We start from the raw sequence: 27,435 nt of genomic DNA, 5'->3' as shown, positions 1-27,435 counted from the left end.
CGCAAATACAGTGTGACATAAAATATTGCAACAACTGCCATTTTATTCTCTAGGGTCTCTGTATATATACACACATACAATATTTTAAAATATATATTATATATATATATATATATATATATATATATATATATATATATATATATATATATATATATATATATACACACATACATACACACACACACACACACACACACACACACACACAGACAGACCTAGTGGCAAGACTTGAAAATTGCTGTTCACAGACGCTCTCCATCCAATCTGACAGAGCTTGAGTTATTTTGCAAAGAAGAATGGGCAAATGTCACTCTTCTGATGTGCAAAGCTGGTAGAGACATCCCCAAAAAGACTTGCAGCTGTAAAAGTATTGACTCGGGGGCTGAATACAAATGCGTGCCATACTTTTAACATATTTGGGAAGTAGAAGGGAAAATGATCAATGGTTTTCATTTCTTTTTTTTTACAATTATGTGCCACTTTGTGTTGGTCTATCACATAAAACCACAATAAAACACATTTACATATTTGGTTGACAAAATTAAAAAAATTCCAAGGTGTATGATTACTTTTTCAAGGCACTGTATGCCCCTTCTGCATAAAAACAGACCCACCAGCCTATTCAGAGGCATTCTTTAGAACAGACCTGGGCAAACTGTGACCCACAAGCCACATCCAGCCCTTTGACTCTCTGGCCCACAATGCCTCCACTATCAGCAGGTCTCTGAGCTTATCAGCTTGGAAGCAGACCGCTCACAGAGACATTCTGACAGATGTCCATGTGGAGCCTGGAAAGCAGCCAAAACTAGAGGGAGAGAGCTGGAGGAGCTAAATGGCATGGCGGGGAGGCTGGTTTCTGGCGGGAGAGAGTTGCTTAGGAGACCTCCCCATGGCGCTATTCTGCACTCTGCCACCAGCCAAGACTGTCCTTCACTCTGAAGTGTAGTCTAAACCACAGCTATCCTTCCCAGTCAGAGCAGCGATCCCGTACACAGCCCATCAGCACTCACCCAGCTACCCCTCCCCAGCAGCTGCATGGTCTATTTTCCCCAGGGTAGCAGCGATTCATCCCAGTCTCCCACAGCAGGTGCCAGTCAGCTACCCAATCCTCCTTGTCAGCTGCGATCAGGGTTTATTCACACTGGGTGCAGTGAGACTGTGTTGGGTGGCTATTCCAGTGCAGTCCCACTGCAGGACAAGGCAAATGATTGTCTCTTGTGTGCCTGTTTCACATCACTGCATTGAAGTGTTGCATGGACAGGCTGCACGCAGTCCTTTTTTTTTCCCCCCAATTTGGGGTGAGGAAACCTACTGACTTACACTGCATGGAAGCCAATTATTCATTCTTTTAAGTATGTGTCACAGGCCATTTAATAAAAGCAGTGAACAGCGCAATGCATCAAGATCAGTGCAAAATCACTGTGGTGATCCCGCTGGACCATGTTGTAACGCAATGACTGGTGTGAATTACCCCTCAATCTTTCTCTCCCAGGAAGGCAGTAATTCATCCCAGCCTACGAGAGCTGGCCCATTACTACCGATTTGGACCTCCCCAATAGTCCCAGCTTCTTATCTGACCCCTTGGGAAAATTGCCAGCCTCTGCTTTAGAATGTACACTAATCTGAGCATGCTCAGTGTACATTCTTTGTCACCGCTCAGTGCTGGAATGAATAAACCCTTGTGCACAAGAGCTACGTCATTCTGGTCCAGCCAATCAAGATGGCTGAAGATCCTGAGCCTGAAAGAAAAATGGGTGAAGATGTGAGCGGTGAAGGGAGGAGAGTTTAGTTGTAAGCCTCCAATATGTGAATATGAAATGATGACACTGGCCAGCAGGTGTCAGTCCTGTCCTATTGCAGTACACTGACATTTTCAATTCCTAATCTTTCACTTCCGTATTACGGCGTTTCCTACAATTTGTTGAACTTGTGCAGAATACCACAATGGCCATTAAAATTCCAATTCTGTGTAGTCAGTGAGCACTGATATATTTCTTTCATGTACGGAGTTCCCTTTCATCAAACATCAACTGATTTATTCAGGAGCTTTTGCAGCACTTCACCCATTCTCCCAAAATGGGTCGCGTTCAGTGGACCTTCACTGATGATCACGTTTGGTAGTTTTTGGGTGGGTATGAAGTGAATCGTCACGACTGTGGCACGTAATAAAGGTACCATGCAGTAGAGCATTCTGCCTTCCCAAATTTCAGCCTGTCAAATGGACAGGCTGATGGCAGCAAGACTGGAAGCTGAACCTGTGCCTCCCCGAGTGCATGAAATCACCAGAGGCTAAATATCTGGTGAGCATAAGGTTTTACCCTCTTCCCAACCAGGCTATTTTTTGTGATACTGCACTGCGTTGCTTCAACAATTGTCCTTTTTTTTCCCCACAAATCGTTTTCTTTTGGTGGTATTTGATCACCTCTGTGTCTATGTGTTTGTTTGCGCTATAAACAAAAAAAACATCAATTTTGAAAAAATAAAATCATTTTTATTATATATATATATATATATATATATATATATATATATATATATATATATTTTACTTTCTGCTATAATACACATCCAATTTTAAAACAAAAAAAATCTAAATTTCTTCATCAATTTAGGCAAATCTGAAACCAAGTGACACTTTTTGGGGACCAGTGACACCAATAAAGTGATCAGTGCTTAACCACTTACAGACCGGACCATTTTGCTGGTCAAAGACCAGACCACTTTTTGCGATTCGGCACTGCGTCGTTTTAACTGACAATTGTGCGGTCGTGCGACGTGGCTCCCAAATGAAATTGACGTCCTTTTTTTCCCCACAAATAGAGCTTTCTTTTGATGGTATTTGATCACCCCTGCGGTTTTTATTTTTTGCGCTATAAACAAAAATAGAGCGACAATTTTGAAAAAAAAACGCATTATTTTTTACTTTTTGTTATAATAAATATCCCCCAAAAATATATAAAAAAACATTTTTTTCCCTCAGTTTTAGGCCGATACGTATTCTTCTACATATTTTTGGTAAAAAAAAAAAAAAAAAAAAAAAAAAAAAAAATCGCAATAAGCGATTATTGATTGGTTTGCGCAAAAGTTATAGCGTTTACAAAATAGGGATAGTTTTATGGCATTTTTATTAATAATTTTTTATTATTTTTTTTTACTAGTAATGGCGGCGATCAGCGATTTTTATTGTGACTGCGACATTATGGCGGACACATGAGACATTTTTGGGACCATTGTCAGTTATACAGCAATCATTGCTATATAAATGCAGTGATTCCTGTGTAAATGACACTGGCAGTGAAGGGGTTAACCAGTGGGTGGCAGTGTAGGGGTTAAGTGTTCCTAGGGGTGTGTTACTAACTGTGGGGGGCCACGCTTTCATTTAGTGAACACTGATCTCTGCTCCAATCACATGGAGCAGAGATCAGCGTCACTAGTTGCTAGGCAGACTGGAGAAATGCTGTTTACAACGGCACTTCTCCATTCAGCCGTCCCATGAGACGATCGCGGGTATGCCCGCAGCGATCGAATCTGCAGGACCCGCGACCGGACTCACGGGGGTCCCGACCGCCACACGAGCGTGCCGCCGCGCTCACGATGGCAGGGCGGCATTGAAGATTGGACATACCTGTACGGCAATATGCCTGCCCGTGCCATTCTGCCGACGTACATCGGCGTGCGCTGGTCAGGAACAGGTTAAAAAAACAAACAAAAAAAAACACAATCACTGTACAATTGACACTGGCAGGGACGGGGTTAACAACAACGATCAAAAGGTTAAGAGTGCTCATAGGGAGTCCTTTCTAACTGGGGGGGGGCATTTTGTGATTGGAGGAAAACAGATCTGTGTTTCTACTTAGAAAATGAGTGGTCCAGCGGTCTTCTGTTTCTGCTCCCACTGTGTCCAATCAAAGCGAGAGCCGGGCTCTGGTGGCACATGCGTACCCCAGAGCCAAAGAGAGGAATAACGTACAGGTATGTGATTTTGATCTTATACATATACTGTGTATGGGGCGATCTTTAAGCGGTTAAAGTGATTGTAAAGTTTTTTTTGTTTTTTTTGTTTTCTTTAAGTTAAACAAAACATGTTATACTTCCCTGCTCTGTACAGTTGGTTTTGCACAGTCCCTCTTCCGTGCTCCTGGCCCCTCCCTCCTTTTGAGTGCCCCAAAGCAAGCAGCTTCCTATGGGGGCACCCGAGCCACAGCTCCTTATGTCCATTCACACACTGAGTCAAATGGAACCGTGCTGCTCTCAGCCAATGAGGAGGGGAGTCCCGGGCAGATGAGACATCCTGCAACATTGCTGGATCTAGATGGGCTCAGGTATTAGGGGTTTTCTTGTTCCATCTCACGCCACAGATGGGGTGGGCATGGATCCTCTGCGGGTGGAGGTGCTGCCTGCAGATGGGATGAATCCTCCTTGCCTCCCCCTTGCGGTTATGGAATTTAGCATGACGTTGGCGGGGATCCACCCTGGACTGGGGGTATATATCAGCCTGAGACGGCTGGCAGACCACTTCACATGTTCCCCTCACACCAGGAAAGGTCTCCATTCACGATTTTCCTTGCACACCACAAACCTCAGGTAACAGGGGGGTCATTACATGACTGTTCATACACATGGTTTGGATTTTTTTTTTTTGAGAACTCCTTTTGGAGTGCATCATAACACCTTATTTTTGTTCAGCACCATTTTGGTTTGGAGTACACTCCAAAACATTTGTTTTTCATGCATACATATGGTAGTCCCCATGCAGAAACGCATAGATGGTTCACCAAACACACATCCTGTTCATTCATTCACCCACCCTTTCACACATTTTTTGCAGAATGCCATGCACTATCAGTGCACACACCATACCAAAAGACTGTCGTGGCGACCTGGCCTACCCTCTGGCCTTTTTGGGGGGGGGGGGGGGGGGTTCCGGCCTCAACTCCAGGGCAGAGACATTTTATCGGAGACCCCCCCCAATTTCCCAGTGTACAAGCTGGACTGAGCTTGGGAGCTTATTTGTAAGTAACTGATATGTTGCTATTACTTGAGTTTTTTTTCCCCTAGTGGTCATTACCTATGAATAGTTATTGATCAACCCATTTTTTGTAGTACAATCTTGCATTATACTCCTGATGAGTGGCTGAAAGCCATGAAACACGTAGAGTTAAAAACGGAAGGTGCCAAGACTAGCCTGGTTCTAAATGTGCATTTTATCATGTATTGTCTGTATATTCGATGTATGAATAACTTATGAAATGATCCTACTAATCATGCCTATATGATGATCCGTAATACTGGTTTTGCATTCTATATATCAACCATGTTTATTTGTAATAAATGTTGTTATGAACATTATATTACGTGTAAGCCCTTTTGACTACAAATATATTATTGTTGATTGATGCAAATGTTTTTTTTCAAGATTATGGTATGCCCAATATAATTGTGATAATACATTTTACAGTTTTTCATATATATATATATATATATATATATATATATATATATATATATATATATATATATATATATATATATATATATATATATATATATATTCTGTATTCTCATTTGCAATGACACGCCTCACCTAAAGTCCCATTACCCTTTCCTGTATTTACATTAGGCATGGAGGCATGTCCTTACCGGTTGTGTCAGATCACATTTATTCTTAAGTATTAGGGGGGCTGCTGCACACAGAAAGCTTTTCATCTTCATATATAAAAGATACAAAAACCTTCTGACTTTACAACCCCTTTAAGAAGGCAATGTTGAAGCCCAACTAACTGTACCTCTTAATGGCGGTTTTGTATTGTCATCCTATAAGCCCTACTACATAGCAGCCATGGTTTCCATACCTTGCAACGATCAACAAGCTTGTAATAGCAAGACTGAATTTGGATAAATGGGTTTAGACCTTGACTTGCTGAACCGCTGGCATGTACACAGCAAACATGGGATGACAAAAACAGCAGATTCTTCTATATAGGATTATCTGAGAGAGCTCCAGGAAATACTTCTTATTGCTCCATTTAGGCCAGTTTTACTCTTAATCTCAGATATAATACTACTACTTCCAACTATCACTTTCACAATGTTTTTTTTTTATTTTTATTTTTTTTTTTTTTAATAGACATCTAATGGATCAAGTGGTCAATAAGTATATGGTATCTCGCTTCAAGGGATTTAACCTAAACCCCAGGCACATACTAAAAAAGACAAATATATGCACCTCTGCGTTCAATAATACATTGTAAATTGTATTTTTAAATGCAAGCCAGTACCTGAATTTGATTTGGTATCAGCTATGCAATCAACAGTACAGCAGAGTTTAACCCGTGGAAGCAGCACAAGGAGGTGATCAGTTGTACTAGTGTTTAAATGCCATCAAGGGACACAATGGTAGGAGGCACCACATGCCTGACGAAGGGGTCCTGCATGGCTCCAAAACATTGCACTACACCATTTTGTGATGTGATTAATCTTTGAATAAAAACTGGATGAAATTGATGATCCTTTTTGTGCTGGCGAATATCTACATATCACACTGATCGGAGGAGCTCTCATCATGCCTTTGCTTCTCTATCCATTCATGGGGGGAATCAATGTTACTGCCTTGCCAGATAAAAAATCTCATGTACAGTATATGCATTTCAGCTGTGTATTTACCAGCTTGCCTGGCGTTCAGCTTTAAAGTTTTACTAAACCCACAACAGTAAAATCAGTGTGTTTATGCAGTAAAGCATGCTTGTTCTACTCAATGGGAATCTAAGGGGTTAATACTCTGCATTGTGTAAAAATGCTGTTTGATCCTGTCTGATCTGATCCTCCTTTTCTTCCATGGTCTCCAAAAAATAACCTGATATTTACAGAGCCGGTGGATGGGCTGCACATGCTCAGTTTGGTGTGTATTGCTAGAGTGTGTTTTTTTTGTTGTTGGTAAAATGCATGTGATCAGCACAGAGCCAATCAGCACTGTCCAGACAGATGGTCATGGGAGAATGAAAACTCCTCCCACAAACTTTACTAGGAACGGATAAAAAAGTCACAAGACTGCTATATACTGCTGATAAGGAGGTAATAAGTTTATATTTACTAAAATAATTGCATTCCCATGTTCTGTGTATTGTGGGAGACCAGATATATTAAATGCAGGTTCTGGATTTAGTAACACTTTAAGGAATCAATGCTCAAAACTATCTGTGTGCTATAAATTAGAGGTTTCAGATTCACAAGCAGACCTCGGGGGTAAGACGGAATCATTTACGTACAAGGCTCTGATAGCCTAAAATGATTTATGTTATAAACCTGATAGTGTAAATGAATACTGTCTAAATGAACTCAAAAACACAGACAAAAGCCTACCAGTCTATTAGGTAGATATCTGGCGTCAGATTGTTTTTCTTGAAGTGCGCAAATAACCTAGGCAAATTTTCTTCAAAAAATACTTCAAATGCTGCAAAGTAGGTCAACATCTACAAAAACAAACAGTGAAAGGGCGTGATTAAAAAGCGCACTATTACCAAAAGCAAAGGACAAGCACAGGCAAGAAAAATACTACAAAACTGACTGAATTCCTAAAGCAGTATTAAACCCAAAAGTATTACATTATATCACAGCTTACCAATCAATAGATGCTGTGGCTTCATTAGCTCTCTTTTTTAGGCTTTCCTTCTCTTATTTTCACCTAGTGCTCTGGCCAGTAAGTCTGTTTTTCAAAAGAACAAGCTCTCTTGCAGATGTAGCAGATAGAAGGATAAGACACACCTTCTACCACTGATGGGTGCTTACAATGATCAGCTTTATTTGGTTTTGTAAAACATTCACCCCAAAAGGAAAAACCTGTTTTTGGAGTTCAGCTTCAATTTGTTAGTTGATCTGCTAGTACACCCAACACTCCACTCCCCCCCCCCCCCCCGACTGACAATGCCGCTGTGCACCCTGTGTTCCTTCATCCAGAGTGGGGGCACTCTAATACAGGAGGTGTGTTACCCGCCAAATCACCAGGTGAAAACAGAGAGGAAAAAAAAAAGCCTAAAAATAAAGCCAACGCAGTCACCACATCTAATGATTAGTAAGCTGCAATGTTTAAAATTTTTGGTTTTAGATTTAACCACTTGCTTACTGGGCACTTAAACCCCCCCTCTTGCCCAGGCCAATTTTCAGCTTTCAGAGCTGGCCCACTTTGAATGACAATTGCGTGGCCATGCAACAAAAGGTTATCATTTTTTTCACACACATTGAGCTTTTTGGTTGATACTTAATCACTACTGGGGTTTTTATTTTTTGCTAAACAAAAAAAATAAAAATAAAAAATTTGAAATTTTGATAGTTTGTTACAAAAATTTTGCAAACAGGTCATTTTTCTCCTTCATTGATATGTGCTGATGAGGCTGCACTGATAGGCACAGATAAAGTGTCACTGATAGGTGGCACTGGTGACATTGATAGGTTGTACTGATAGGCGACACTGATGGGCAGCACTGGTGACATTGATAGGTGGCACTGTGGGCACTGGTAGGCGGCGCTAGCAGGTGACATAGGTGGGCACAGATGAGGCGGAGGCTGCTCTACTTAATCGGGACAGATGTCCCTCTGACAGTCGCTGGTGATCGGCTTTTTTTTCTCCTCACGCTGATAGCCTGTTTAAATCACATGATCAGCTGTCATTGGCCGACAGCTGATCACTATTGAAGTCCTCCTGGCAAAGCAGGTCCACGCTGTAGCTGTCCTTCGGCTATAGCACACATATAAAGGTGTTAATATTGCTCTGTCACAGCACATAGCGTTCTAGACAGTGGGTCAATTCATAATTTGCTATTTGTGTAAAATTTTATTACAAAAGATTATTATACAGCTTTTTGCTCCGTAAAGCAACTTCTGTGGGGCATTAACTGTTCTACAAGTGCCTATAGAGGAGAGCAGAAATGAGGCCTTTGCAGGCAAGGATAAAATAACCATTAATGAGATAAAATGTTGCTTTATGAGACATTATTGCTTTCAGAGGCTAAAGTGGAACTAAACTCTCTCAATGTTCACTATTTTAATCATTGTGCTGTTAGCATTAGTAAATAGATAGAAACGTTGTATATTATAATTTACCTTTTTAACAATTTTTTTGCATTTCTTCAGTTGCTTCCCGATTTCTGGCCTAGGCCAAAATTATTATTATTCAGGATTTGGCAACAAAAAAGTCCTGGAGGTGAGCATGGGAGGAGGTGATGAGGGTGTTAGAGAGAAGGAGGTCTTGAGAATAACGAAGAGAACGATTAGGTTAGTATGTTGAGACTAGGCTAGTGATGTAGCTAGGGGCAGAGTTGTGGATGGCTTTGTAGTAGTTAGTATGCAGCAACCCTTATCTCACTATCCGTATAGAATTGACAGAGATGAGTAGCAGACACAGAGTGATTGGTAAGGTGCACGAGTCTGGCAGCAGCATTCATGATGGATTGAAGTGGGGGTATATAGAGGTAAGCCAATGAGGTGGGAGTTGCAGTAGTCGAGACGAGAGATGACCAGGGAGTGAAGAGCTTTGTTGGCTCATTGGTTAGACAGGGATGCATTTTGGAGATGTTGTGGAGGTTGAGGTGGCAAGATTTGGATAGCGATTTCATGTGGGGCTTAAAGTAGGAGTTCAGAGTCCAGGATTACACCTAGGACCTTGGCAAGCCGGGGATGGGCTGATAGCTGTGCCATCGATTTTGACAGAGATCAGGGGAAGAGGTATGAGGGGGGAGGAAAAATTATAAAGTTTGGTTTTGGATAGATTGAGTTTGAGGAAGTGGTGTGACATCCAAACTGATATAATCGGATAGTAAATTAGTGCTACGTGAGGAGACTGAAGGAGTGAGTTGAAAGGTAGAGAAATAGATTTGGGTGTCATCAGCGTAGAGGTGGTATTGGAACCCATGGGAGGCTGACCTAGGGAGGAGGTGTAGATTGAAAATAAGAGAGTTCCAAGAACAGAACCTCGGGGGACCCAAACAGAGAAAGGAAGAGGAGAGGCGCAAGTAGAATTGTAAGCAACAAAAGTGCGGTTGGATAAATAGGAAAAGAACCAGGGAAGAGTACAGTCACTGAGACCAAAGGTGTGGAATTTTTTTTTTTGAGGAGGGGGGGTGGTCAACTGTATCAAAGGCAGCTGAAAGGTCCAAGAGTAGGAGTACAGAATAGTGTCCATTGGTTCGGCCCTTAGAAGATCATTTGTTGTAGGAGAGCAATTTCTATTCAGTGTTGGGAACGAAATCCAGACTGAAGGGGATCAAGAATGCCATTATCAGCAAGGTGGTCACTTAGCTGGTTGTAGACCAGACGTTCAAGGAGTTTGGATAAAAAGGGGAGCAAGGAGATGGGGCGTAAGTTAAGATTGGATGGATCCAGTGAGGGCTTTTTAAGTATGGGGCTGACAAGTGCATGTTTTAGAGGGTTGGGGAAGATGCCAGAAGAGAGGGAGAGATTGAAGATGTGGGTTAGAGAGCATAGAATAGAGCCAGAGGGTGAATGTAGCATTTATGAGAGAATAGGATCCAGAGGGCAGGTGGCAAGATGGACGTTAGCAAATAGTTAAGCAACCTAGTCTGTAGTGGTGGGGTTGAAAAGAGGGAAGTAATGATTGTACCTGTGGGCATGAAGTGTAAAACGTGGAGGATATCTAAACAGTAGAGATCTACTTGTGAAACAACGTCATATTCCAGGAGTCTTCATAGACATTTTTATTTCTTTCATCTGGAGGAGGTGTTTTCTCAGCTAAGCACACCCTCCTGCCGGTGTTCCGTCAGATTTTGGAACGCAAGTTACGTTCTGCCATGGCCATCTTGATTCACCCCGCACTCGTCCACAGTAAGCCTACAGTCAGAAGGTGCTAAGCGGACATCTTTTTACACTCACCAAAGTCTTGCAGTTCACATTTATGTTACCAGCAAACTGCTTATATAGTGAAATACAGTATTTTGAAATCCGTCTCACTGTTTTGATGTTGAATTTAAAGCGGTTCTGCACTGCTGAAAATTTTTATTTTATTTTTTCTGGTTACCCCTTAAAATGTATGTTTTTACATAAAAACGCTTACTTTTCTTGGTTTTCTCATACAAGCATGTCCGTTTTTGCGCAAAATGTTCATTTATATTCATAATGATCGGCCGATGTAATTTTTGTTGTGGGCATGTGAAGCCCACAAGCATTACTTCCTCCTTCTTTTACTTTGTTCCTAACCAGCATGCTTTGCCGCGTCCCGCGCATGCTCTGTACCTACAGAGCAGAGTAATTCCTGAATGTTGTCAGGACAACAGGCGGCGTCGTATCAAGCGTCCTTGAAATCTCGCGAGATTTCGTCTGTATTAGCCGCAATGTCTCCTGGGATTACTTGGACGAGATCCCAGGAGACAGTGCGGGGTTCAGCAGGAAGTGATGCTGATCCCCGCATAAAGACCGGCCATCGCCGTAGGGGGTGAAAAGATAAAAATGAAAATAATGAAAGGTAGGATAAAAATAAATAAATAAAAGAAAAGGGGCATTAGAAAATTTGTGGACAATAGCAACCAGAATGGCAATAGGTTATTAAAATGTGTGCAGAACCGCTTTAAAAAGCAGCCACAAGCCTGCTGATCTCACAGGTTTGCTAATCTGACAGAACACGGCTGCATTTAAAATTAAACATCAAAACAGATTTCAGAGTACTGTATTTCACTATATAAGCTCAGTTTACTAATACAAATAATTGTAAAATGCAAGACTCCGGTCGGTGTAAAAAGATGTCCGCTTGCAGCCTTTTCCCTGTATCCTTACTGCGGCCAAATGTGGGGTGTATCAAGATGGCCATGACAGAACGTCACTTACGTTACAAAATCTGACATAACACCTGCCTGCATGCCTGCGCTAAGGGCAGATAGATTCCATGAAGTAAATGCTACAAGAATAATTTGCCCATACTCAAGACGGCTACAGACAGAAATGCTAGGGGGCGTTTTTCAAAGTGATTTAACAAAGTAAATGGATGGATGAGCAATTTGCCTTGAATAATAAAAATGAATTAAATACCATTTTCAGTTTGTGATTCTCAGATACAGTTTAGTTCCACTTTAAATAATTATGTCATGTGAAAAAACAACAATCCTACGCTGAGGTTTTGAATTGAAAGTTTAGGACATCATCATATGATGAAATAAAAAATGCATTTAAAATAAGTCATGCAACTTCGTGAATTGATCTAAAATGTCAATTAACGTAAACTTAAAGCAATTTGCCTGATACTTACAAGGCCATGGTCCACTCTGAAAAATGCCATCTGACAGGGTTTATTTAAGAGGTTTGCGAAAGCGATAAAGGCATCAGCAGTATCTAGGTTCAGGATCAAAACAGCAGCTATAAAAGACATGCCCTGTACCTGAAACACAAGAAACAATGGAAGATACCATCAGTGATCAGGAAAACAGCATCTTCCGCACACACACAGAAGTCTGGGACATGCATTATGTATTGTGGGGACTGCTGTATGCATTTTTTATTCTCACACGACACATAAATGGAGTCATTATAACATGGTTTAAGTTCATGGGTATTCTTTGTACAGCAAACTTACATAACCAACATCGGGTCTGTAACAAGTGTAGGCTCCTAAAATACTGTGCAGCATGTCATGGTAAGGACCACCCTGAAACCGAGAAATAAAACAAAAAGCAAAACCATCAAACACAAACTAGAAACCATTCAATTCTCTACAACACATGTTCTCAATGTGGCCCTTGCACCTGTCCTGCTGCACCCCCCTCGTCTCTGCCCCCATCTTGTATCAGTATTCGGCAGCAGAGAGGACAGGACAGAACTCCTCCTACAGATCCCGCACCTCTCTGTGCAGCCACAGCACCACCTCATCTCTGCCTCCCCTGGTCTCATCATTCAGCAGACCCTGGAAGCTGACTACAGCCTTCTTTTGGTCCACCCCTCCAGACCGTGCATTTTCTGCTTTCCAGTACGCCTCCTCCCCCCCCCCCCCCCCAGCTTCTTCATGTCAACAGCATAAGGTAAGAGGGGTGCATTGTGATAAATGGGTGACTCTCAATTTCTGATGGTGGGGGGGCTCTTGACACCTGATGTAAGGGGTGTGGGGTGCTTTGGACATCTAATCTTACAGATACAACTGGCCCTTTGAGGGCAACCATACGCTGATCTGGCCCTCAATTAAATGGAGATTGACACCCCTGCTCTACAGCCTCTTTAACCCCTTTCTGCTGGCAAGAGGCAGCTCTTGAAGGAGATTTTAAGGCCAGGGGTGTTTCATTGGCTTCCAGATGTGGTGATCACTGACTGGTAGCCCATCCTTCCTGCTGTTGACTGTAAACAGTGACCGAACGCTGTCTGTGACAGAGTGTGGTCACAGTGCTGGGGGCACTCAATTGTGTCCATATGTGGTAGCACAGAGTTAAAGCTCACCTCCACATATGTGTGTACTGGCCGAGAAGGCCATGAAGCAAAATTACACACAAAAAAGGCAAGCAGGTTTATTTTTTGGCTAAAAGAGGTAGTTTTGTTCTTTGCGCAAAATAGACATACATTTTCTTTTTTTTAACTACCCTCCAACTATCTCATATGTACAATAAAGTGTACAATCCCCGCCAAATGCCATGACTAAGAAACTCATGTGTGCATCATGGGATGGCCAACCAATGGCTGAAGCAAGAAGACACTGTACATTGCGCATACATGCACATCATGGAAATTACTCCTATGTACTATGTGAATTCAAATCTGTTTTCAAGTGACCCTATGATTTGTGTAAGGCAGATTTGCAGAAGTGGTTCTAAAGGCAGAAGGTTTTTTGTTTTGTTTTTTTACCTTAAAGTGGTCAATCCTTACAATAAGGTAAAAAATGTTTCGGCAATTGCATCCCCCCTCCCTCTTACCTACAGAGCCCTCACTCGATTCAGCGATGTGCACGTCTGCAGCTCCTCTCCCCTTACTTCTGGGTCTCGCTGGCTTTGCTGGGGCATCGGGAGCTATTGGCTCCTGCTGTTGTCAACCAGTGACGAGAGAGCAGTGGGCAGGGTAGAGCTATGCTGTGTGCGTCAATGGACACACACAGTGTGGATTAGGAATGAGCTCGCATGAGTGCCCCCATAGCAAACTACTTGCTATGGGATCACTCAGAGGGCGGTGGAGTCAGGAACGCAAGCGGGGGGGACCCAACAGGAGGAGGACCTAGGCTGCTCTGTGCAAAACCACTGCACAGAGCAGGCAAGACATGTTTTTTGCAAAGTAGCTTATTCTTGTCCCTTCGCTAGCCTGTAACTGCCCTATGCAAGCTTCAAGGTGATCCTAGTAACAGACTACTGCTAAACATCACCATTGTCATGTGTGAGGAAGAGTTACATGCTCTCCTATCTGAAGTAGTAGGTATTTCTCCTTACTTCCAATGACCAGAGAAGAAGGTGAAAAGGGAAGGTAGGCATAGGCTTTTGCAGAGGCCGCCATTAAATTGAACATGTTGCTTTGATCTGCATAGGCACAAATGGTTACTGTAACTCAGGGCTCTGTCCCAACTTTTTTTTACCCCAATTTTAAATAGAATAAAAACATTTTACTGCACAATGAACTGTCTATCTAAGCCAGGGGTGCCCAACCTTTTGAAGAGTAAGGGCCACTTAAGCGACTTGGTAACCAGTCGCCGGGCCACAATGAACGGAGTGGGCGGATAACAGGTCCGTGTACGCTCCGCATATGCAGAGCAGACACAGCCCACTCTACTCTATGGGCCCTCCGATCCGCCCAGATGGAAGGGGACAGATGCCCTTCTGTTTTTTTTCTTTTAGCGGTGTAAACGGACACAAGTCTGTTTACAAGTCTGTTTACATTTGCCGCTCCTTAGAGGTGAATAGAAGGTCTGATTGGGTTGGACCGATCATGTGAAAGGGGCCTGAGGCTGCTTTCACACCGATGTGCTGTAATCTACCCAAAGCAGTGCACTTCTGGCTTTCCTGTGGGTTAGCTGCACTTTGCCATAGAATTCTATTATATCCTGCAGGTGTTGTGCACTTTCTGAAAGCGCACCAAACCCGTAGGTAATAACAGAAGTCTGACTCAGTGCAGTTTAAAAGCAGCCTGTTAAAGTGGTTGTAAACCCTTACAAACCACTTTGACCTACAGGTAAGCCTAGATTAAGGCTTACCTGTAGGTCCAAGCAATATCTCCTAAACCTATATGGTTTAGGAGATATTTGCCCGTAGACAGCGGCGCGCAAGCGCACTGAGCACGGCATTTCCAAGAATGGAGCTGCCACGCGTGTCGGCTCCCGTGCGCATGCGTGGGAGTGACGTCATCGCGGCTTCGCCGAATGACAGCGGCGGAGCTGCGCGACCCCACCAACAAGATGGATGCGGCGGACTACAGGGGACAGCGGCGACTTCGCTGGCTCCTGTGTCAGGTAAGTGACACATAATGGGCTACTATGCGATGCATAGTAGTCCATTATGCTTTGCCTTTGCAGGGAATGAAAGAGGAAGTAACACCCATCAGGGTTTACTTCCTCTAACCACTGCAGAACAGATATGCTAATATATACACATTATGATTATAGAATTAAAACATACCTTTAATAACAGTCTTCAATTTGAGCATCGCCAACTGTTGCTGTTCCAGGCAGAGTGCATTTGGTATCACTCCGCCTGTGACAGGAGGTGGCACTATATAGGAAGCTTATGTGGCTCTGCTATGCAACCGCTGGCTTCCTCTACCATCGGCTTTATTCACAACACTGCTGCTCTGGGATTCTGGGTGGGGAACCCGCGATCCGGGCTTGCCAACCAGCCATCCCAGAGCAGGAGGTCGTGGGCCACATCAGAGGGCTCCGCGGGCCACTCCTGATCTAAGCCTATCCCTTGACCATCCGTTGATCCAGCGGAGAATGGTTAGAATAAAGCTGGGAAAGAATCTCTGTTACAACCCGCTGCCTGAACAATCTTAGCAGGAAAATACAACTGTTGTCAAACAGATTTTTTCCACACGGTTTTAAACTATGTCACATTGATTAATGGCTGCCGAACAGAGCGTGCGATATAAAAAAAAAAAAAAACGACGACTTATGCAGATGTTACCTGCAGTGAAAACCATAAGCCAAAATGATCAAGAAATATAGGCAGCAGTAGTTCTATTTAAATCCTTACTTTTGTTGATTTTTATATATTCCTGAACTTGTACAAAAAAAATATTCAAAAATGTTGAATGCAAAAAAAAAACGTCTGCGACAAGAACGTATATGGTAATATTGCGACATACCTTCTGGAAAATACAAAGATTTGGGAACGTCCGAGAAATATCCAGTTTTATGAGCTCCAAGCTGGCTTCGCGGTCAGCTGCAGACAAACCTGAGTCTACAAAAATAAAAATAAAATGAGTAAAGAGTTAAATTCTTACATCAGTGTTGAATCTTTTTTCAGATAGAAGTAGAGTCTCATCAAATTAAGAGGTTAAAGAGCATGGCTGTATATTGAGAGCAGCAGCAGAAAGTCATGTAAAGGTGGAAGCCTATTAGATACTCAGACTGATTAGGTACAGAGAATGTTCCTTACCTTCATTCTCCAATTCAGAGCCCCCCATGCTCAGGAATTTCCATCTGTCTCTGGCCCGAGATAAGCAAATATCATATAGCTCTGGAAAATACACATGAATACATCATTGCTTTTCATAAGGCTCTTCAATACTTTGCACTATAGGGCTTCATGCAGATTGGACATTTGGAAATTTCTCCTAGATGCCTTTCCTCCTGGCAGCAGTGTTTTGGCACAAAAAAATAAATAAAAATAAAATCGCCTAAATGTGCATTGAAACACACAGAAGTGTTTAGAGGCGGAAAGAAAAAATGCCATACGCCCATAACAGAGGAGCGAAAAAAAAAGTTGTGTGCACGAGGCCCAAGGAAGCAACAGGAGGGTTGGACAAAGAACTTTCCATCTAAATGACAATCTGCCATCTTCTATTACATTTATTTATAGAATATTTTACTGCAACTTTAAAGCGGACCCAAGGAAACCTGTACTGAGAAAAACACTGACCCTTTTGACTGTAAAGCAGATCCTCTCACTTTAAAGCATCACTAAACCTACATCATTAAAAACAATACCAATAAATGATTATGAACAGTATGTAATACACCGTCACTATGGGATTTGTTTTCTGTATTCTGCTGCTCCATCTCTCCCTTTCTGTCCATGTCCCCAATCCAGCTAAATTTGCAGAGCAGGGTCGGCAGCTCTGCACATGCTCAGTTTTCACAGAGTTTCTATGCTGAGCACTTCCTATCACATCTGAGCAGCCAATGTGACTATAGAGTCACACATGTGGGCATATACACAGTGGTGAATGACAGCCCACTCCCTCCCCACCTCCACGCCCTCCAACAAGCTAAACACAATGGGGGTGGGATATTACATGCAGATTAATGGAGGTTTCACCTCCCTCTTATTCTAAGACAGACTAGAGGGGCGAGACACAGCATGAGACAAACCGAAATCCACCCACATCATGTTATTGCAAAAAATTATAAAAAAAATTGTATTTCAAATATATATTTGTATGATAATTTAAAACAGTTAATGGGTATGAATGAATAATTTTTACTCTGTATACCAAAGTCTTTTTTTTTATCTTGATCATGTGACCAGCAAAGGACTAGAAGCTCCTCCTGCTTATGTTTCCTTGCAGACAGGCTGGGAAAGATCTGCGTCATGTGACATTTGTATATCGATTAGGAAAAAGGTACTTGGAGGTTTTGTTTTTTGTTTTTAACTAAAAAATTACAGTGCTATTATCAATATACAGAAAGGAGGAATAATGTAAATTAAACAGTGTGCGTTTAGTATCATTTTAACACACTGAAGACAATGACCACGGGCAAACATGCAGAAGCCAGGGCCAGTCAGGCAACCATTCAGGAGGACATCATTCAATGCATACACATCTCTCTCAGCAAGGTTTCTTGCTTGCGTCTTTCCTTTACTGGGTAGTTAGAATAGGCCAAGAATGAGGATGGGAGCAGGTTTAGGTATAGTTAGTATTTGACTAGAATACTACTTTAAAACCACTGACACCCTATAGCACTTTCAATGCTTCAGGGCGGCAGCTGTGCACTGGATCATAATATTATATATATATATATATATATATATATATACATATACATATACACACATACACACACACACATATATTACACACACACACATACACACACGTGATCCTGCAATTCCGCCTGCAGGGGGAACTAACACGCTGCTTCTGCTGCAATTATTCACAGCAGAAGCCGATCTGTGGGTGCCAGGCACTCGGTGTCCACTGGCACCCTCCAATTGTAGGGCAGAGATTCAGAATTAAATCTTCCAGGAGGTCAAGTGGTTAAACAAGTCTGTCTTTTTTTTTTTATCTACAATACATTTGGTTATTTTTTTGGAAGTATTTAAGCCCTTCTATTAATCTTACAACACACAGCTGTGTATTGAAGGTAGGGCTTCCAGCTGTCAGTGCCATACCTTCAATATATAGCTGCTTTATATAATATAGGGGGGGTCTCCTCATCCTATCTTTCATTTTTCCCCTTTGATAAGGCCAGACTATATGGGAATTTATGCCTTTCCTTACAGATATATTAAATCCACAAAACTCATCAAGCTATTTAATGTGTTTACAAGACTTCATATGCAATTTCTTATATATGAATGTGTTTACAGGATCCTAGATGAACTTTTCGCAACTATGTAATTTTTTACTTATTATTGCTATGGATTAGAGCATTTATAGGTTGCATATTTACAACTGTTTTGCACTATCATATATATATATATATATATATATATATATATATATATATATATATATATATATATATATATATATATATATATTTATTTATTTTTATTGCGCTACCTACCATTATTATGTACCGTTTTTTCCCCGAAAATTAGTCCTACAGTGATTTTCGGGAAGGGCTGCAATATAACCGTGGGACAGTTGGATTGCAGAAACATACAGTTTATATTGTGCGATACTGTAATGGAGTGGATTCTAGTATTTTACAAGCACTTTTAGCCCTTGTACACACGGTCGGAGAATCCGTCGGAATGTGTCCTATCGGACCATGTTGTCGGATAATCCGACTGTGTGTGGTAGCATCGGACTGTTTCCGTTGGAATATCCGTCGGACCAAATTTCCATCTTGCTGGAAATATTTTCCGACAAACTCAGATTATCTGTAGGGAATTCTGATCGGACAAAGTGCCACGCATGCTCAGATCAAATTCCTACATCAAAGCTATTGGCTACTAGCCTGAACGTAGTCCCATCGTAACGAAATTACGTCATCACGTTCTGAAAGATCGGATTTTTCGACAACTTTGTCCGACCGTGTGTATGCAACAGTTTCGGACAAAATCCGACGGATTTGGTTGTCGAAATGTCCGACCGTGTGTACGGGGGCTTACACAGGGGATTCCTGACAGGCAGGGGAGAGAGGGAGAGAAGACAGCACATGACATAAGACCTACCCTGAAAACAAGCCCTACTGTGTCTTATGTTGCTAAAATGAACATAAGACCAGGGCTTATTTTCGGGGAAACACGGCATTACTATTTTGTTCTTTGACACATACAGATCTATATTAATCAATGAATATGACAATATATTGACCATGCCATCCACTTGCAACCACGTGCTTCTTTTAAAGTCCCACTCCCTTTTCTTTTTCTCAGGCTTTAAACAATTAGCAAATCAATAAACGTAAGAAAAAAATATATATAAATAATTGGAAAAAACAGCAGTTTAAAAACTATAAAACAAAGAAAATTAACCCCTTACCATTAGGATTCCCCTCCAAATGATAAAAGACAAAATTTACAGGATTTAGGACTTACCATGGGTAATGTTTAACTCATTTCCAATTGCCAGACTCCAGACTCTCCCTCTCACACTGGGTGGTATTCCCTGCCACCACATTTCTCTAACTTTCCGGGAAGAGCACCTAATGGAAAAAAAACTCTGATTAAATGTTTTCCCACACACATTTAGGCAACATTCACCTTTCATTTTTATTATATAGAATACAAGCACTGGCTTGCTCTCTGTAAGAAATGATTTGAGCTTGCTATGTGGTGCCTCCTGCCCATAGATTAAAAAATAAATAAAAAAAATTTGAAGGAGTCGGGTGAAAAATTGACAGCCAAGCAGCGCCAGCATCAAATCTGATGCAAGCGCTGTTCGGGTTATTTGGCAGCTAGCAAGCCAGCTGTTAAAGTACATTAGCTTCCTGGGATGGAGGAATCTATTCACTATATAGCTTGTTAGGAAAATCATTTATATCTAAAATGCCTTCATTAGGGCTCATTCACACCATCTTTTCATGTGGCATTTATAAAGCATTTCTAAATGTCTGCCATGAATATTACAAATGGTACCACACAGTACAGTTCACACAGGAGTGGTAGTGTTGTTGTGTGTTAAAAATAAACAGCATATTGCTTTCATGGGAGGCATCCACGCTTCTCAAACGCTTCCATTGATTTCAATGGTGATGCCCAAAAACTGTACCTTAACAGCACTTAGAGCATTTATGGCATATTAGTGAAGCATTTATGAAGTGTTGTCTGGACACTGGAGGAGAGGCCGTGAAGCCTCCTGTATCCCAGAATGCACTGGGAAATAGAGAACTAGGACAGAGTAGCTTCAGACACTCCCTGATTGTACAGAACTGTGTGGTAGTTCAATTCACTTCTGTGTGCGGGCAAATGCATCAACCATCCAGCAATACTGACAGTGCCAGGTAAGAGCAGAAGCATTGAGCAATAAGCATTAATGCTAGTGGCAAAGAGTTTTGTGTCAGCAAAAAACCCTCAGCAGCAAGTGTCAGTAAGGCTGATAATAAGGTATTAGTACTCATAGAAGAGCTGGAACACCACGTGGAATCATACAACCCAAGTATCCCAAGCTATTGTAATGCATAAAAAAAAAAAAAAAAAAGGCAAACAAGCCACCAAGCAGGTATTATCCTTCGACTCCATGGCTGCTGTTTTTTCATTTTTATAGAATTATTACATTTTATATAAATTATTAGTATGAGAAGTCCCTGCACTGTCTGTGCCCAGTAAAATATATGGAATCATAAAAAGAAAAATAAATAGTGTACAAGATCTACCATATAACCAACAATGTCTGCTATAACAAAATGACAAAGCATATCAATAAAAGTTTATATAGTGCTGTGAGTCTTCAATATCGTGATGATTCCTTTAAAGTGCCATCTGTGCAGAAAAGTGCTTTCGAAATTGTAATATGTGCTGAAATATATGGCACAACGTGATGAAAGTGCTTCTCTTCCTCCTGCGCCCTCACTCATCAGCTATCCATGTAAAGATCGCCTGTACTGGTGAAATATAGATATCTTTCATACCTTGGAGACATCATCTCTTTTGGATTTTGGAAAATGCAAACTGCAGATTGCACTGCATTTTATACGCTTGTCATGAAAGACCAACAGGTTAGTGGATATTTTATAATAAAACCTTTTTAAAACTATATCACGCCATGTATGCTCTATTTCCTATCCTATGAGTACAACTATGTACGGAATAAATAAAGACACATCCATGAAAGATATATTTCACTAGTACAGGCGATCTTTACATGGATAGCTGATGAGTGAGGGCACAGGAGGAAGGGGAGCACTTTCACTTTTCCCATATATTTCAGCATATTTATATAAATATATCATTTTACTGAGCACATACAGTGCAGGAACTTCCCCTACTAATTATTAAAGGAGTACACATGTTTTTCCTGCAGCAGTCAAAACGTAAAAAGTTGTAAAGGCAGTAGGAATTTTTTTTATCTTTATGCATTTTTATGCAATAAGAAAAAAACCCCTCTGTGTATAGCAGCCTCTCCAGCACCCCCCCCCCCCCCAATTACCTGAGCTCCTTCTCTCTCCAGCGATGTACACTCCTCCTGATTGGCTGAGACAGAGCTTCATTGGCTCCCGCGGCTGTCAGTCAGCCAGCCAATCAGGGTAGAGAGGGGGCGGGGCCAGGTTGGGGCTCCGGGTGAATGGATACATGGAGCTCTGACTCAGCTTGGGTGCACCCCTGTAGCAAGCTGCTGGCTGAGGGGTACTCAAAGGAGGAAGAGGCTAGGAGCAGCAAAGAGGGACCCAAGAAGAGGAGGATCTGGGCTGCTCTGTACAAAACCCAACTCCACAGAGGCGGAAGGTATAGCATTTTTTTTTTTAAATAAAGCACAAGCCTCAATCCCTTTAATTTAAATTAATTTGAGCACATAGTGCAGGGACAATAAAGTCCCTTTCACACTGAGGCAGTAGATGCGCCGCGGTAAAGCACCGCTATTTTTAGAGGCGCTTTACCGCCAATTTCGCTGAGCTAATCGGCCACTAGCGGGGCGCTTTTACCCCCGCTAGCAGCTGAGAAAAGGGTTAAACCACCACAAAGCACTGCTGCAGCAGCACTGTGCTGGTGGTATAGCCGCGCTGCCCCATTGATTTCAATGGGCAGGAGCTGTGTATACACCACTCCAAAGATGCTGCTAGCAGGACTTTTTTTTAGCGTCCAGCCATCTGTTTCCAGATGTTTTTACACTGGAAACACCTCAGATGCTCTTTCAGGGCGCTTTGCAGGTGCTATTTTTAGCACTGTTGCACCTGCAAAGCACCCCAGTGTGAAAGGGGTCTTATAACATTTATAGAATTATTGTAGTATATCCTAATCAACATATCAGTTCAATCCTTTTCTCTACATCACTTCCCCTTTAAGCACTTCATACTAGAAAATCAAAGCTTCCATGGGAATTTATCGAGCATTCTTGAAGCATTTTCAATGCTTCATAAACAACGCAAACACTTCAGAAATGCTAAAGGAGTATTAATGAGCATTGCTTCGTTCTTCATAATCAACATGTGTGAACACGCCCGTTGGCGACAGATACCCTGTAACCATCCTAACCCCACCAAAGTCTGAGAAAATCCATTTTCCTCACATGGTTTCCCAGTTGGGTAGAATTTCCGTGTTCCACGTTAAAGCTGCACTTCCAATACTCTCTTCCAGCTTGCATCGCTCTTGCAGTTGTTTCTTCCTCCTCTGGGCCTCTTTAAATTCTGAAAACACAGGATAATTAAAAATGCAGCACGCATGTAATCGTACTCTGCAGGCTGGCATAACCCAGCTTGAAAGGAAACCTAGAAACTGGAGGATGTTAAATAGCTCAGATGAAAGAGTATTTGTTCGGCTCTATGGGGAAAGCGGAATTCCCCAGTGACTGGCTCATTATAAATCAGAAATCTGGCAGATATAAAGCACAATTTTGGCATGGAGACAAATCTCTTAATACAGAGCAAGTAGTAGTACTGTGCACCACAATATGAACAAGGACAGATCCCAAAGGGGCAAAATTTTAATCCGATCAGAAGGCAATGGATATACAGTATTACTGGGGACTGCTAATAAAGGAAACCTGTACTGGCAGAAATAAAGAGGCAGCCACTGCTCATCTCTCTTTCTGAAATTACCAGTTGCCTTGCTTTATGTGGATTCTGTGGCTTAAATCCCAAGACCTGAAACTAGTATGAGGTCTTCATTCATTGGTGGCATGCTTGTTATTGGTCTTTAACTGGCCAAATGGACTGGCATTTCAAGAATGTGGTCAGTGACCCACTGACTGGGCGGAAGGGACAGATCACTCTTTAAGGCCCACCATTTCTTAAAATGTCTTACAGGACAACTTATTTTCCCAATTGGTGGATTCCCCAACTAGAAATAATGCATTGCTAGATCAATTACAAAGGATACAGATCTAATTGCATATGTGAAAATACGGGACAACTTAGGAACTATCGACCACTGGATTATTAAATTCAGCATAAAAAAAAAAAAAAAAAAAACATAGAAAAAAATGGCACAAGGTACAAAGTACAAGAACGCAGTTTTCTAACTGCGTTCAATGCTACAGGATATTAAGTGGGACCATATCCTTGGAACTTTGAACAAAGAGGAAAAATGGGAATGCTTTAGAAACATTAAATAAAAAAAACTGAGTGCATTCCAAAGGATAATAAATATAGAACATCAAAGGTTAAACCTGAGTTGCTGAACCAGAACATAAAGGAATGCATTAAGTTTAACCGCTTCCCGCCCACCATATAACAATATGACATTGGAAAATTGGTTCCATTATCCTGACCGGACGTCTTATGACATGACCAGGACAAGCAGCTAGGGCATGCAGCGATCTGTGGTGCAGCGTGTCAGTCTGACACAGCGCATCTTCGATCTGGGTAAAGAGCCTCTGACAGAGGCTCTTTACTATGTGATCAGCTGTGTCTGATCACGGTGTAAAACAGGAAAAAAACGTGCATCGGCTTTTTCTCACTCGCGTCTGACAGAAGCAAGTAGAGGAGAGCCGATCGTCTGCTCGCCTGATGGGGAGGGGGGGGGGGGGGGTTGCGCTGATTGGATTAGCGCAGCCCCCCTGAAGATGCCCAGCCAGGACCACCAAGGATGGCCACCACTGATAACCAACAGGTGTGCCACCCATTGTGTGCCCATATGATACCAATGTGTGCCCACATATGCCAATCAGTGCCCATCAATGCCCACCAGTGCCTCTATAGCAGTGATGCCCAACAGTGCCATCAGTGTCCATCTATGTCACAAATCAGTGCAGCCCTTCAGTGCCCCCTATGAGTGCCCATCAGTGTATGTATAACCCTGTGATACGGTCTCCGGAGACAGGACAAAAGGATACAGTGGAGGACCACAAACCCCAGCATACCAGGATCATTCAATAAAACGTGCATGACTGTTATAAAAATCAGACTGGTCAGGGGGAATCACAGGTGGGGAGCACAGGATTGCCAATGTGCATTGTATTTAAGGAATAGAGGACGGCACTAAAAGACTGCACTTGAAGACATCACGTAGACATGGAGTACATTTTATTTCAATGGAAATTATAATATATAATTTTTATATATATATATATATATATATATATATATATATATATATATATATATATATATATATATATTTTTTTTAATACTCTAATAGATGGTATACAGTGCCTTGCAAAAGTATTCACCCCCCTTTGGTATTTTTTTTATTGTGAAGCAAAACAACAAATAGGATAAAACAACAGAAAGTCAATGTGCAGAACTATTCACCCCCCTAAAGTCAATACTTTGTAGAGCCACCTTTTGCGGCTATCACAGCTCCAAGTCACTTTGGAGATGTCTCTATGAGCTTGCCACATCTTACCACTGGGATTTTTGCCCATTCCACCTTGCAAAACTGCTCCAGCTACTTCAAGTTGGATGGTTTGTGTTTGTGAACAGCAGTCTAAGTTTGACCACAGATTTTCTATTGGATTGAGGTCTAGGCTTTGACTTGGCCATTCCAACACATTTACATGTTTTCCCTTACTCAAGTGTTGCTTTAGCAGTGTGTTTGGGGTCATTGTCCTGCTGAAAGGTGAACCTCCATCCTAGCCTCAACTCATGCACAGAGTGGTACAGGTTTTGCTCAAGAATATCCCTGTATTTATCACCATCCATTTTTCCCTCAACTGACCAGTTTTCCAGTTCCGATTGCTGAAAAACATCCCCACAGCATGATGCTGCCACCACCATGTTTCTCTGTGAGGATGGTATTCTTTGGGTGATGTGTTGGGTTTGCACCAGACAGAGCATTTTCTTTGATGCCAAAAAGTTCATTTTTAGTCTCATCAGACCAGAGCGCCTTCCTCCATACGTTTTGTACGTTTCCCACGTGCCTTTTTGCAAACTCAAAACGCGCAATTTTGTTATTTGCTGAAAGTAATGTCTTTCTTCTGGCCACTCGGCCATAAAGCCCAATTCTACAGAGCGTACGGCTTATTGTCGTCCTATGTACAGATACTCCAGTCTCTGCTGTGGAACTCTGCAGCTCCTCCACGGTTACCTTAGGTCTCTGTACTGCCACTCTGATTAATGCCCTCCTTGTCCGGTGCATGAGTTTTGGTGTGTGGCTGTCTCTTGGCAGGTTTGCTGTTGTGTCACATTCTTTCCATTTGGTTATGATAGATTTGATGATGCTCCTAGGGATCAAAGATTTTGATTTTTTTTTTTTTTTTTTTTTTTTTATAACCTAACCCTGACTTGTACTTCTCAATAACATTGTCCCTTGTTTGGGGAGTTCCTTGGTCTTCATGACAGTGTTTGGTTAGTGGTGCCTCTTGCTTAGTTGTTGCAGCCTCTGGGGCCTTTCAAAAAGGTGTGTATCTGCAACGACAGACCGCATGCACTGCCTGCAAATCGGCGCTGAAAATCCCCACTGTGTCACAGACAGTCATCAGACAGCCGGCATGAGCAGTACGCTCACGCAGTTCCAGTGATGCTATTTGATCAAGGAGCGGGCCGCGGGTGGGCAGGGCCTTGAGCTTCACTGACGCTCTGGCCCGCCCCTTGCTATGCTGCCTGCAAGCTTGATCGGACATTAAGGAACAGAGGCCTCGGTAGGAGGAGTCTGACCGTGGCACGGAGTGGGGTCAAATGAAACTAGCAGCAGCAGTGTGGAGGAATTTATCAGATTCAGAGCTGAGCTGGCCAGGAGGACAAGGTAGGTCTTCTTTCTCCTCCCCTGGCTCCCACAAACCATGTGTAGAACTGGAATAGTAGAAAGTTTTAAACTTTGATGGGCACGCTGGCAGCATATGGTGGCAGTGTGGCAGCATATGATGGGCACAGTGGCAGCGTTTAAGATCATCTTTGGGTCATGAAAGACTGAACAGTTTAGCTTTACTTGCCATTGAGTCAGAACTTTTAAATGCTTTGTCCTACGAAGATATTATCGATGAGTTTGCCAAACGAAAAGTTAGAACTAAAAATTTGTAGGGAGTTTCTTACTGCTATAATCTTTAAAAAGGCATTTTCTGCATTACAGAGTATTTTCAGTCTGTACAATTAAAGCCAGTTATGTTCAGTGTTCTCGTGTGTGGAGATATACGCTTTTAATTGATCTAGTGTAGCAGTCATCGAAAAAGGGCGAGAATGGTCACGTGTGTGTGTGTGTGTGTGTGTGTGTGTGTGTGTGTGTGTGTGTGTGTGTGTGTGTGTGTGTGTGTGTGTGCCATTGAAGGACCCAGCCTTGGAGCGGCAAAGGGAGAAAATCCGGGCCTGATGACAGATCATGTGACACAGTTTGCATGCAGGTGGACATAATTTCATTAATTATGTGACTTCTGAAGGTAATTGGTAGCACCAGAGCTTTTTTATGGGCTTCATAAAAAAAAAAAAGGGGGTGAATACATACGGACATGCCAATTATCAGTTTTTTATTTCTGAAAAACTGTTTTGTGCATATTTTTCTAATTTTACTTAGACTATTGTGTTCTGATCCAGCACATATAATTCAGATAAAAAAA

At 42.0% G+C, this 27,435-nt stretch overlaps 1 protein-coding gene across 5 annotated transcripts in view; it reads right to left on the bottom strand.

Moving 5' to 3' along the window:
• The window catches only part of TBC1D14 (TBC1 domain family member 14), a 199,422-nt gene that overhangs the window by 19,037 nt on the left and 152,950 nt on the right, over positions 1–27,435 (bottom strand). For all 5 annotated transcript variants that reach the window (XM_077477824.1, XM_077477825.1, XM_077477826.1 and 2 more), the window contains 7 exons: positions 23,017–23,134; positions 19,890–19,996; positions 16,557–16,637; positions 16,264–16,358; positions 12,575–12,646; positions 12,251–12,379; positions 7,363–7,472 (listed from right to left, as the gene is read on the bottom strand). In XM_077477824.1, the coding sequence (XP_077333950.1) occupies positions 7,363–7,472; positions 12,251–12,379; positions 12,575–12,646; positions 16,264–16,358; positions 16,557–16,637; positions 19,890–19,996; positions 23,017–23,134 (712 nt within the window). The remainder of the gene's footprint in view (positions 1–7,362; positions 7,473–12,250; positions 12,380–12,574; positions 12,647–16,263; positions 16,359–16,556; positions 16,638–19,889; positions 19,997–23,016; positions 23,135–27,435) is intronic.

Source organism: Lithobates pipiens, unplaced genomic scaffold (assembly GCF_037356315.1).
Source record: "Lithobates pipiens isolate NorthernLeopardFrog02 unplaced genomic scaffold, aLitPip1_a1.2 Scaffold_13, whole genome shotgun sequence".
NCBI classification, from domain to species: Eukaryota; Metazoa; Chordata; class Amphibia; order Anura; family Ranidae; genus Lithobates; species Lithobates pipiens.
Note: the sequence above shows the minus strand (reverse complement) of the source record. Positions and strands in the feature narration are given on the sequence as shown.